This window comes from Carassius carassius, chromosome 14 (assembly GCF_963082965.1).
Source record: "Carassius carassius chromosome 14, fCarCar2.1, whole genome shotgun sequence".
Taxonomy (NCBI): Eukaryota; Metazoa; Chordata; class Actinopteri; order Cypriniformes; family Cyprinidae; genus Carassius; species Carassius carassius.
In genome coordinates, this window is record NC_081768.1 from 1,578,744 (window position 1) to 1,592,360 (window position 13,617).

At 42.9% G+C, this 13,617-nt stretch overlaps 1 protein-coding gene across 1 annotated transcript in view; it reads right to left on the minus strand.

Moving 5' to 3' along the window:
- LOC132157555 (DNA nucleotidylexotransferase-like) overlaps positions 1 to 12,586 on the minus strand; it is a 121,471-nt gene extending 108,885 nt beyond the window's left edge. The window contains exons 1-2 of the mRNA XM_059566927.1: positions 12,399 to 12,586; positions 7,835 to 8,009 (exon numbers count right to left, since the gene is read on the minus strand). Coding sequence (XP_059422910.1) covers positions 7,835 to 8,009; positions 12,399 to 12,586 — 363 coding nt within the window. The remainder of the gene's footprint in view (positions 1 to 7,834; positions 8,010 to 12,398) is intronic.
- Between the last annotated feature and the right edge of the window lie 1,031 nt (positions 12,587 to 13,617).

Here is a 13,617-nt window from a genome sequence, read left to right on the forward strand (position 1 = left end):
GATGGTGAGTGGGGGGGGTTTCTCCTGAAGTCCACAGTCATCTCCACTGTTTTGAGCGTGTTAAGCTCCAGGTTGTTGAGAGTGCACCAGACAGCCAGCTCTTTAACCTCCTGTCTGTAAGCAGACTCGTCACCGTCCTGAATGAGGCCGATGAGTGTGGTGTCATCTGCAAACTTCAGGAGCTTGACAGAGGGGTCCTTAGATGTGCAGTCATTAGTGTACAGGGAGAAGAGCAGTGCGGAGAGAACACAGCCCTGGGGAGCTCCGGTGCTGATTGTACGGGTGCTGGATGTGTATTTTCCCAGCCTCACTAGCTGCTGCCTGTCTGTCAGGAAGCTGTTGATCCACTGACAGACAGAGGTGGGCACGGAGAGCTGAGTTAGTTTGGGCAGGAGGAGGTTTGGGATGATCGTGTTGAAGGCAGAGCTGAAGTCCACAAACAGGATCCTCACATAGGTCCCCGTTCTGTCTAGGTGTTGCAGAACATAATGCAGTCCAATGTTTACTGCATCGTCCACAGACCTGTTTGCTCTGTAGGCAAACTGAAGAGGATCTAGCAAGGGTCCAGTGATGTCCTTCAGGTGGGCCAGCACCAGTTTTTCAAATGACTTCATGACTACAGACGTTAGAGCCACAGGCCTGTAGTCATTTAGTCCTGTAATTTTGGATTTCTTTGGGATGGGGATGATGGTGGAGCGTTTGAAGCATGAAGGGACTTCGCACAGCTCCAGCGATCTGTTGAAGATCTTTGTGAAGATGGGGGCCAGCTGGTCAGCACAGGATTCCAGACAGGCTGGTGTAACACAATCTGGGCCTGGTGCTTTTTTCCTTTTCTGCTTCCGGAAGACCTGGCGCACCGCATCCTCGCTGATCTGTATTGCAGGTGTGGGGGAGAGGGGGGATGCAGGAGGTGTGAATGGTGAGAGCGCTTGATTGGAGAGGTGTTCAGGATGGGTTGCAGGAGTTGTGAATGGTGTGAACGGTTGTGTGGAGAGGTGTTCAGGGCAGGTGATGGGTGTTCTTTCAAACCTGCAGTAAAACTCGTTCAGATCGTCTGCCAGTCGTTGATTTTCCACAGTGCTGGGGGGTGGTGTCTTGTAATTGGTGATCTTCTTTAGACTTTTCCACAGTGATGCTGAGTCGTTCGAAGTGAACTGAGTCCTTATTTTTTCAGAATAATTCCTCTTTGCCACTCTGATCTCCTTTTCCAGTGTGTATTTAGCCTGTTTATACAAGACATTGCCCCCCTTCCTGTAAGCATCTTCTTTGGCCTGACGGAGCTGTCTGAGTTTTGCAGTGAACCACGGTTTGTCATTGTTGTAATTTAGTTGAGTCTTGGTAGGAATACACATATCCTCACAGAAACTGATATATGATGTTACGGTCTCTGTGAGTTCGTCCCGATCGGTGGCAGCAGCTTCAAAAACACTCCAATCAGTGAGGTCAAAACAAGATTGTAAATCCTGCTCTGCTTCATTAGTCCATCTTTTTACAGTCCTTAATACAGGTTTAGCTGATTTTAGTTTCTGCCTGTAGGTCGGTATAAGATGAACCAGAAGGTGATCAGAACGTCCCAAAGCTGCTCGTGGAACAGAGTGATATGCATCCTTTATTGTGGTGTAAGAGTGATCCAATATATTACTGTCTCTGGTGGGACATGTAACATGCTGTCTGTATTTTGGCAGTTCACGGGAGAGATTGGCTTTATTAAAGTCCCCGAGAATGATTAAAACAGAGTCCGGGTGTTGTTGTTCTATCTCTGTGATGTGCTCAGCGAGTTTCTGTAAAGCCAGACTTACTTGCGCTTGCGGAGGGATGTAAACACTAACCAGAATGAGCGAGTGAAACTCCCGCGGCGAATAGAACGGCTTGCAGTTAATGAAGAGCGTTTCGAGATTTGAGCAGCACGTCTTCTTTAACACAGTTACATCTGTACACCACCGTTCATTGATGTAAAAGCATGTCCCGCCGCCGCGCGATTTCCCCGTTGATTCTGCGTCGCGATCCGCTCTAAACAGCTGAAAGCCCGGCAGATGGAGCGCGCTGTCCGGTATGGCGTCATTCAGCCAGGTTTCCGTGAAACACAGAGCTGCAGAGTGTGTGAAATCCTTATTTGTCCGAGAAAGCATAAGGAGTTCGTCCGTTCTAACGTACTAACTTAATATGTTCGTCAGTGTAACTTAATATTTTCAAGGAGGAAACAGTTAGCTGTCTCTGTAGAATGGTTTGAGCGAAATCCAAATTGCATTGGATCCCAAGGGGTGTAGCCCAAGTTTAGATGTTTTTTCAGCTGTTCTGCTTCCCATTTTTCGGTCACCTTGGATATCACTGATAAAGTACTAATGGGTCTATAATTTGATACCATTGTTTTATCACCAGACTTATAGATCGGGAATACTACTGCTTTTTTCCAGGAGCTTGGAAAAGTACTTTGCCTAACTGACAGGTTGATCAGATGTGCAATAGGGCGAGCAAGTGCGTCCCTGTGTAATTTTAAAAATGAGGTATCAAAACCATGTGAATCCCTTGCTTTTGAATTTTTTAGCGAGGTTATGATTTTTATAACTTCTGATTCTGATATTTCCTTTATTTTAAAAATAGGTTTAGCTTTATCAATAGGAATAGATGTTATAGTTTCAGTTGGGATACCTTGAGCCAGCTCCCTGACTGAATTTATAAAGAAATCATTAAATATTCTTGCTATCATATCATTATCTTGGGTCAGGATTCCATTCACTTTGAGTTCAGGTAAAGTTATCCTTTGTTCTTTATTCCGACCAGTTAATTTATTAAGATTTCTCCAAATAAGTTTCCCATTTCCTTGAGCTTCATTAATAATTCTAATAAAAAACTCTGCCTTAGACTTTCTTAAATTCCTTAAAACCTTATTTCGGAGAGTTGTGAAGGTGAGCCGGTCACTACTATGCCCTGATTTTAGAGCCCTCTTTAAAGCAAAGTCTCTTTCTTTCATTTGTTGCCAAAGAATGTCATTTAGCCATGGTAAGGTGGTCTTTTGTTCATGTTTACATTTCCCCTTTCTTGTGAAAGCTGCTCTTATCTCAGTAATAGTAGAAATAAAAGTACTGCAGCTAATCTCAGTGTCTCTGCTTGTTAGAGCCGCTCCGTAGAGGGGGGGTCCTGTCACAGTGTCTGGGTTGTGTTCCCTGGGTTTCCACTAGGTGTCCTCCTTTCTCACGGTGTCTGTCTCCTTATCACTTCCTGTTCCCTTATTTGGTCACCTTCCTCCTGTTTAGTAATTGATTGTTCCCCACCTGTCTCCTGTTCCCTCATTATCCTTCTGTGTATTTATACCCGGTCTGTCTGAGTCTGTGTTATGGAGTCCTTGTTTAATGTTTATAGTTATTCACATCCGTCGCGCCTTGCCTTGCCTTGCCTTGCCTTGCCTTGCCTTGCCTTGTCTTGTCTTGTCTTGTCTTGTCTTGTCTTGTCTTGTCTTCGTGTCTTGTTTATGTTCTGTTTGGATATTCTGGTTTTGACCCTGCCTGGACTGTTTACCCCTTTGGATTACCCCTTAAATAAAGGACTTACCTGCAATTGGTTCCCTCTCCTGTGTTTTCTGTAACACTGTACGTGACAGAAGGACTCCGTCATTCTAGGAACCAGCGGTATGTCGTCTTTCCGTTCCCCAGCCAAGATGGCGGAGCGGCGAGCCAAGTATCTTCGGTTGATCGCCCTCTGCCAAGAGGGCAATGAAGTGGGGGCCCTGGCTCAGGTGTTCTGGTCCCTGGCCGAGGGCATGGGCTACAACGATGCGGCCCTCAAGGACTATTTTAATGGCGGGCTGGATGATCCAGTGTCTCAGGAGGAGATGGTGCAGTTAGAGACACTGGAATTCTGGGAATTTGTGCGCTACTTGCAGCATCGGCTTCGGTGGGATGCCCCAGCCACTTCTGTCTCTTCCGGCGGGGTGGTCGTCAGCCCAGCACCACTGCCCAGGATGGCAACCAGCCAAGCGCCACAACCCAAGATGGCCTCCAGTCCAGCACCACTGCCCAGGATGGCTACCAGCCAAGCGCCACAGCACAAGATGGCCGCTAACCCAGCGCCAATGCCCAAATTGGCCACCGTTCCAGCGCCACAGCCCAAGATGGCCGCCAGCCCAGGGCCAATGCCCAAATTGGCCACCGGTTCAGCTCCACAACCCAAGATGGCCGTCAGCCTAGCGCCACAGCACCAGATGCCATCAGTCCAGCGCCACAGCACAAGATGGCCGTCAGTCCAGCGCCACAACCCCAGATGGCCGCCAGCCCAGCACCACAGTACAAGATGGCCGCCTGTCCAGAGTCATGGCCCAAGATGGCTGCTTGCCCAGCGCCGCTGCACAGGATGAGAGTCTCAGCTGCCCCTCCGGAGTCGATTCAGGTGCCAGTTGACCCTCCGGAGTCGAGTCAGGTGCCTGTGAACTCTCCAGAGTCGAGTCAGGTGCCTGTGAACTCTCCAGAGCCGAGTCAGGTGCCTGTGAACTCTCCAGAGTCGAGTCAGGTGCCAGTGAACTCTCCAGAGTCGAGTCAGGTGCCAGTGAACTCTCCAGAGTCGAGTCAGGTGCCAGTGAACTCTCCAGAGTCAGGGCTAGTCACCGCTGATCCTCCAGAGTCAGGGCTAGTCACCGCTGATCCTCCAGAGTCAGGGCTAGTCACCGCGGATCCTCCAGAGTCAGGGCTAGTCACCGCTGATCCTCCAGAGTCAGGGCTAGTCACCGCTGATCCTCCAGAGTCAGGGCTAGTCACCTCTGATCCTCCAGAGTCAGGGCTAGTCACCGTTGACCTTTCAGAGTCCAGTCAAGTCCCCGGTGATCTTCAAGGACTGAGTCAAGTCCCCGGTGATCTTCAAGGACTGAGTCAAGTCACCGGTGATCTTCAAGGACTGAGTCAAGTCACCTCTGATCTTCAAGGACTGAGTCAAGTTACCTCTGATCTTCATGAACAAAGGCAAGTCACCTCTGATCTTCATGAACAAAGGCAAGTCACCATTGATCTTCATGAGCAAATGCAAGTCATCAATGATCTTCATGAGCAGTGTCAGGCCAGCACCAATCTTCTGGAGTCCAGTAAGGACACCAGGGAATAACCAGAGTTTCGTCGTCCCGTTGGTCCAGCCGCACGGAGGTCTGCTCCGCCTTGGGGGCTCTGGTCCTGACCACATGGCTGTGGTGGTCTTCTGCTCCGCCCTGGGGGCCTTCTGCGCTGACCACACGGCTGTGGGGGTCTTCCGCTCCGCCCTGGAGGACTCTGGCTTTGTCCACAAGGACGTGGTGGTCTTCTGCTCCGCCTTGGGGGGCTTCCGTCCTGACCACACGGTGGTGGTGGTCTTCTGCTCCGCCCTGGGGGGCTTCCGTCCTGACCACATGGTTGTGGTGGTCTTCTGCTCCGCCCTGGGGGGCTTCCGCCCTGACCACACAGCTGTGGTGGTCTTCTGCTCCGCCCTGGGGGGCGCCACATGATGTCCTTCATGGATTTCTGTTTTGTGTTCTTGGTTTCTGTTATGTTTCTGTCTGTTCCCCTCAGTGAGTCTGGCCCTCCGTCCCTCCCCCGGAGCCTCCACCTGTCCGCCTCCCTCCTGGTCTGTGTCGTGTCTTGTCATGGAGCGTCTGGGAGCCGCTCCGTAGAGGGGGGGTCCTGTCACAGTGTCTGGGTTGTGTTCCCTGGGTTTCCACTAGGTGTCCTCCTTTCTCACGGTGTCTGTCTCCTTATCACTTCCTGTTCCCTTATTTGGTCACCTTCCTCCTGTTTAGTAATTGATTGTTCCCCACCTGTCTCCTGTTCCCTCATTATCCTTCTGTGTATTTATACCCGGTCTGTCTGAGTCTGTGTTACGGAGTCCTTGTTTAATGTTTATAGTTATTCACATCCGTCGTGCCTTGCCTTGCCTTGCCTTGCCTTGCCTTGTCTTGTCTTCGTGTCTTGTTTATGTTCTGTTTGGATATTCTGGTTTTGACCCTGCCTGGACTGTTTACCCCTTTGGATTACCCCTTAAATAAAGGACTTACCTGCAATTGGTTCCCTCTCCTGTGTTTCCTGTAACACTGTACGTGACAGGAGGTCAGACCAGTCAATTTGGTTTATAGCTTTTTCTAAATTACTTGTTTCATTTTTAAGAATTTTCTCATAGAATTGATTTCTTGAGGTCGAATTAAAAAAAAAATGTTCTTCCTGCAAGACTTGCATCGTCTCTCTCCCACTGAGAAGGAGAAGAAAGATTAATGGAGTTTCTGAAGCAGGCAGCATATTTCTTTATTTGGGACACATATGCTGCAGAAGCGCCCACGGCATAGTCCAGGGGTGAAGAACCAGTCTCCAGCGTCAGTCAGCGATGCACTACGAAGCTCAGTGACACACTGATGTATGACACACTACGGCTTTATAAAATGTGCTTTTGCAACCAACAAATGAAATGCAATGTCCTTTCCCATTACTTCCCAAAGCGGCTGTGAAGTTGCTTTCTATAGACAAGTAATTTTAGTGCATTAAAGGTTTGAGAACTCACTGTAAGTGTCAGTGCTTTTTAGCACCGAATCTGCATTCGTGAGTGTTTGCTGGTCATGCATTTGAACGAGAACATGTAACACGTTTTATTTGATATAATCCTTTGCATTTCTAAAATGTGCATATACGGTCATTATTTTATAAGTTCAGTGTCATGTCAGAAACCCTTTCAGCTCACAACGACACCTAGTGCTCTGGTAGTGGATACAACATCACCAAATCGCCAAATAAAGATGGAAATAATTTTTTTTCCCCCAACAGATTAAGAGAAAAATCATTGCATCTGTGTCTCATCAATGGATGCTCATCCTCAGGTCATCCGAGATTAGGATGAGTTTGTTTCATCATCAGGTTTAGAGAGATGTAGCATTGCATCAGTGTCTCATCAATGGATGCTCTGCAGTGAATGGGTGCCGTCAGAATGACAGCTGATAAAAACATCAAAATAATAATCCACAGCACTCCAGTCTATCAGTGAACATCTGGAGAAGGCAAAAGATGAAACACATCCAGCATTAAGATGTTTTTAACTTCAAACTGTTGATTTCTGCTAAAATATCCATAAAATATCCAATATCCATAAAGAGTCCATAATCCATAATTACACTTCCTCCAGTGAAAACGTCCATATTCTGTTGTCCCTCACATCAAAATCATATTTGTTTTGGCTTGTAAACAGTGCTTTATCTGTGCAGATTTCTCTCCTGATTCAGTGCAGACCACTGGATGAAGTGTTATTATGGATTATAGACTCTGTGTATTTTAGTTAAAACGTCTTAATGCTGGATTTGTTTCATCTTCTCCAGATGTTAACTGATGGACTGGAGTGCTGTGGATTATTATTGTGATGTTTTTATCAGCTGTTTGGACTCTCATTCTGACGACACCCATTCACTGCAGAGCATCCATCGATGAGACACTGATGCAATGCTACATTTCTCCAAACCTGATGAAGAAACAAACTCATCTTGCATGACCTGAGGAAGAAAAATATTCAGCAAATTTTCAAATGACTTTTTACACTTGCACGTGTTTAAAAAAGCCCAGGATTAACCTGCAGTTGAAAAATGAGAACTTTAGAATCAAACAGAGTTAAATTGTCTGGGTAGCAAACCATTGTCTATTACCACATCCTAAACTGTAAAACGACTGTAAAAACTGTCATTTAAACAACTGCACAGTTTAAAAATACACTTAAATACAATACACTTGAGGTATACTTCTTTTTGATAAGAGAACCCTGAACAGAACTGAGTGATTTCACAGGTGAAACACACAACAATGCAAGCAGATTGTGCAAAACTAAACAAAGAGTTCTCAAGTGCACTTACTTGAATGTAATGTCTGATTTCGAAAGGCACGGGCCGGCCGGCGCTCATGCTCTCAGTAAACCAGCTGATGTGCAGCACGTGTTTGTCCTGCATCTCTCTGAAACCCTGCTCCTCGAGCCAGCTCCAGAGCTCCTGCGCTGCGTTCCCCTCCGACACGACGTGTGTCACGTCAGCGCTGCAAAACACACACACACACACACAGCAGATACACACCATTAGATACACATAACAGATCCCAGATCGTGTGGCGCATAAGAAGCTGCTTTCAAGCCCTTAATCCAGTTTCACATCTACTCTACGACTGATTGATTCTCTCTCTCTCTCTCTCTCTCTCACACACACACACACACACGCTCTCATCCAGCAGTTCTCAATGATCAGATTGTACCATATGAAATCAAATCAGGTGGACTTTCCCACATTAGGACGTGAATGTGATGTGTGTGATGATCAGACACACAGGTTTAACTCACACACGGTCAGTCCTGAGCTTTCAGCACTTTGCTAAATGACCGAGTCTATCAGAGAAGTAACTAAATTATGCAATCCGACATGCAGAGGTACAATAGCAGAACGGACAGGTGCCGCTGTGGATGTATGAGATTAGCCCGAGACGGAGAAAGCTTGCTTGTGAGACTAGTTTACTCACTTCTGTTTGCCTTCAGTGGGACAATTCTCTCATCTTTATTCTTTCTTCATGTAAACCTAGTCTACTATTAGTTTTATCAGGATCCTATAAGAATATTTATTAATATTTAGAATTAGCTTATATAAATATATATATATATTCAGTTTTTATTTTAGTTTAAATTTTAGTAATTTTGTTATGTGCTTCAGTCAATTTTATTTTTGTAAAATTTATATTCTCAGTTTTTGTAAATGTAGTATTTAATCTAATATTTATATTTGTCAGGTTTCTTTTAGTTAACAAAAGTAAACTTTTATATATATATATATATATATATATATATATATATATATATATATATATATATATATATATATATATTTCTGTTTAGTTTAATTATTTTACCCTCCAGTTTTAGTCATTTCAGTACTTCAGGCAGCATTTCTAATTCTCAAGTTTTTTTAATACATATTTTAGCTTTATTGTAATTAATAAAACTTACCATTTTATAGTTTTAATCCATTTTTTTATTTCAGTTTTAGCAAACCAATTTATTTCAAATGTAGTTTTATTTCAGCTTTATTTCAATTAATAAAAAGTAGTTAAACTTATTTCAGTAAGTTGCCAACTAATGAAAACATTGTTAATAGGTCTATTTAACAATAACACACTGATTTGACCTTTAAAGCAAAGCAACGGTACACTATTAGAGTCCAACATTTTTTAATAATTGTTATAGTTTTTGGAGAAAATATAGCTGGTGTTTGTCTGTGCAAAACTCAATGCCAAAATGATAAGATGATTGCCAGGGCATCGTTATGCCGTTTATTTGTGGCCAGATTCAAATGAGCCTCTGACTCGACACCATGAATCTGAAATCAATGCACCAGAGTATTTAAATTTCATGCAAATTTGTCATTTTTTTCCTAGATGACAATGTTTGCATTTAGAAGTCAGACAGACCGACGCAAACTCCCACAAGAATTTTATAGCTCTATACTTTTACTGCATGACTCATTCGTCTATTTTTATTCCTCCGAAATGATGAGCGATGAACGAGCAACCTGTGTGCAACAGCATTTTCCTCTTACATCAAACTCCACAGGAAGCCAATCACGCTTTGATTGATTTAAACAGCTTCAATATAACATAAGCTGTGCATTATAAATGTTACAGCCCTTCCCATCCATGTGCAGGGTAATACCAGGGGATTTATTATAGTGCATTGTATTATCAGACTCGTACAGATATCAAATCCTGACTGGCTTATGCGATGTCAGTTTTCAGCTCATCACGACGGGTTTCCTGTGGTTGGATGCAGACAGCAGCACACAGCCGTAGGCCGCTCAAACTCAAGCTGCATTTCTGGGAATGGTGCCATCGCTCAGCTGGGTTTGGCACGCTACGCTACTGCAAACTGCTGGCTGCTGTTATGCCCATCTACCCAAAACAACTCCCACTGGTGCTTCTCCACCTGCACAAACTGGCACCAACAGCCCAGGATCGCTTCTGACCAAGCAGCCATGAAGAGAAGAATAACAGACGACACTTCACACGTTATGTTCAGCACATTACACACTCTGCTTTCGACTTCAAAACAAGTTTCTCTGTGCTTGTAAAGTTTGGTTCTTCTTGAAGCGGGTGATTAATTCTGTTAATCAATAGCTGCGCCAAGAGGCTTTAATAGATAGTTTCTGTGCTATTATTACAACGCCATTCTCTATGCAACCTTCTCCAGCCGACCTAGTCATTATCACTGTGATTTGCATAAAATTGTATGCAAATTAAAATATTTTAGAGTTTTTAATTGTTTGGCAAAGATGTACATCACTAACAGAGTTAAAAAAGGGAAAATATCTCTACTGGGTTTTGAATGACTCCGGGTAGGGTTTAAAGCAAACGAACACAGAAAATGTTTTCACACTTGGTTCATGGTTCATCAGTTTTACATACATTTACAAGTTGCATTACAAGTGTGGTCACTGGCGTTTTTTAAGTTAAACCAACTATTAAAGCCTAAAAGTCTTTTTATGAAAACTGCACTTTCAATGAAAAACGTATCCACCTTCTCCCTGTATGTTTTATGTAACAAAATGTTTTGCTGAGACAATCTAACTTCTGTTTAATTTATGTTCAAATGCCTTAAGCATGACTGATCCAAAGGTTCAATGCTTAAATTTGCTGTTAATTTACTCACCCATGGGTCAACTGTAAATAAGATATTTTTGCTGAAACTGTGAGATGCATAAAATGCAAGTCAGCGGCTATGTTTTTGAGAAATAAAACAAAAATAATGCCTCTAGATCCTGACAATATATCAAGGTCTTATGAAGCAAATCGATTGGTGTGTGCAAGAAGCTGAACATTTGTAGCCTACCCATAATCCATTGCCTCAGACGAGTGGTCTGCTTCCAGGCACATATTGAAGAGGGTTGCCAGGTCTGCGTAACAAAACCAGTTCAATTGCCACTCGAAACTAACAGTCACCTTTAGGGGAAATTTAATCATTCTTTTGAACCAGTTCACCAGACTGTCTGAAACAGTTCACACAGTTAATCTACAGATTACTAGGGCTGCCCTCCACTAAGGATTTTTCTGGTCGAATAGTAGCCATTAATTTGAAGAATAAGTTGACTAATCACACATCTATTAATAAACCATTTAAATCATTATAATGAGTCTTTAATTGCCTAATAAGCGTTCAAGCACATGCATAAAGCTTGCCACAGTGCACCAGCAGATGTAATGATTATGAATGTGTCAGGGAAAAACAATAAGGAGGCTGCATTAACATTTTAATAATTCACTGACTGTTTTCGACTCTGACTCGTCATCTCCGCAGTTGTGGGTGCACTTGCACGTTTCATACGGATTACATAATCGGAGAATATTTGTTTACCATTTGAATTGGTTTATTTAAAGAAGAAGACATTTCACTGTCTATAAATATATTTTTAATGTTTGTAAGGCAAAGATAAACGTGGAGTTTTGGGCTAAAGTTCACAGAGACCGAGACAGCAGAAAGCGCATCCTGGTCTCTTTCAATATTTTACAAAAGCACATACAAAAGCACAATGTTCTGATGTTATTGTGAGTGCACACAAATAAACGTAAAAAGTCTTTACAGATTCAAAATATTTATTACTTTTATCTGAAGAAATCAATTGAGTTTTGATTTTTGGGATATGGCCATTGCTTTACTCTGGGCTGTTTTAAATTTGTCATGTAACCCTGGCTGTATGGAGCAGAGTAGACATTTCAGGTTAGAATTGTTGCATATGTTTTCTAACATCCCAATTCGCCTACTTATACTTTATCACAATGATGCATTTAAATGCATGTAGTGATGCATTTTAAAGTTAATGACCAAACATATAATTATAAAAGTTCACATTGTTGCTGCAGATGAAATATAACATGAATACCGTTAAATAAATAATCAATGTCTTACCTGCTGAAAAAAATATTTAGCCCTCAAACCCCTTTGCATGTCTCACAAATCCTCCACGTTTGTAGTTTTTTTTAACACTTTTTATGCATGTTTGTAGTTCTAATTGAATCCTTGTTTATCGTGCAATGTGTTGAGTGCAATATTAGGAATAAGAGTGTGCATCGATCTGCACTTCAAATTCAAACCAGAAGTGGACCATCTTTGACATACTCATTTAAACATAATACGATTCAGGACATACTTATTCTATTTTTGAATACTATATAGTATAGTATAGTATGAGATAGCATGAGAATTGTGACACATTTCACATTTTTTTCCTCAAAACGACAGTGACTTGCATTTTATAAATCACTAAGGACCACGGTTTCAACTTCTTTACTGTTCTACTGAAGAGAAAAGTCTTGGCCTGAGGGTGACTCGGGAATATGAATTAGGTCACGGTGTCTCACCTCATCCACTGGGTTGTTTTCTGAGTCACGTACCTGAGAGCGTCATCTACGCAGAAGCCCTTAGATCTGGCGAGATTAGACAGAAAATTCCTCCTGCTTTTTCCCATCCTCTTCTCCACCAGGAACAGAGTCACATCCCTGAACTTCACCTCATCGCGACCCCTAACAGAGGCGACTTCAGGCCTCCGACGCTTTCGAGTAGGAAGAGCTGTTGGAAACATCTCTGAACCAGGGCCTGTGGCTTCTGTCGCATATTCTCCAAAGTTGCATGGGGTGATGCCGTTGGTGTTTTATTTTCCTTCGACAAACAAAACTGGCAGTTGGTGTGGCGTGTTTGTTTATGGTTTTGGCAAAGAGTAGAAGAGTCTTACAACAGGTGCTTTTGATTTGGCACTCGTTCTGATAGGGCACTGCCAAAACTACCACTAACAGATGGATGCAGAACACCGGGTCACGGGGAAGAAGAAAGGAAAATAATATCTGCACTGAGGGAAAAGTTGAATAAATAGCACAGAGTATGTTTTCACAAACTCACTGGTATGGCATTGTGACACCACAGGCCTTTATACCACACACATTAATGTCCACCACTCTGAACATATGAAATGTTAAAGGACATAATCGTTTCTGGATAAAAATCCTAAAGTTTGCTTAGTTTGGAAATAACACAAGGCTACCCTCATCTCAAATACTGATAATTTCAATCTTTTACTCTTCCTCATGTCAGTCAAAACCTGTGTGTCTAAGATATTTTAAAGAACGCTTGTAACTAAACTACGTTAAGGCTCATTAACTTCCATTGTGTAGACAAAAAGCACAGAAAAGAAGACAAAATCAAGTTTGGAATGACATGTGGTTGAGTAAATGATGACAAAATGTTCATGACATTTAAATGTGTGACTGTCACTTCTAATTTCCATGCTAAATTCATAGAAAGTTCAGAAAAAATGTAGATGCAACTAATCTATGCAAGATCTATCATCTTTACTGTGAACTCCTTCTCTTCTATAAAACAAGGGTTCATGGGTAGTAAAAGCCTAAAATAACAAAAAGCATAAACGGATGCAAACATTGCAAATCCACTAAAAATAGGACTTTAAATCAAGCACCTTTGACATGGAATTCAAGTAAATTGGGACACTTCTGCCATTGAGCTGACTGGAAAAAATGGCCCAATTATTCTAAATCAACCCTATTGCACTATACAGCAATAGCACATGTCCCCCTCTTTCTAATAAATGGCTTTGGCTGT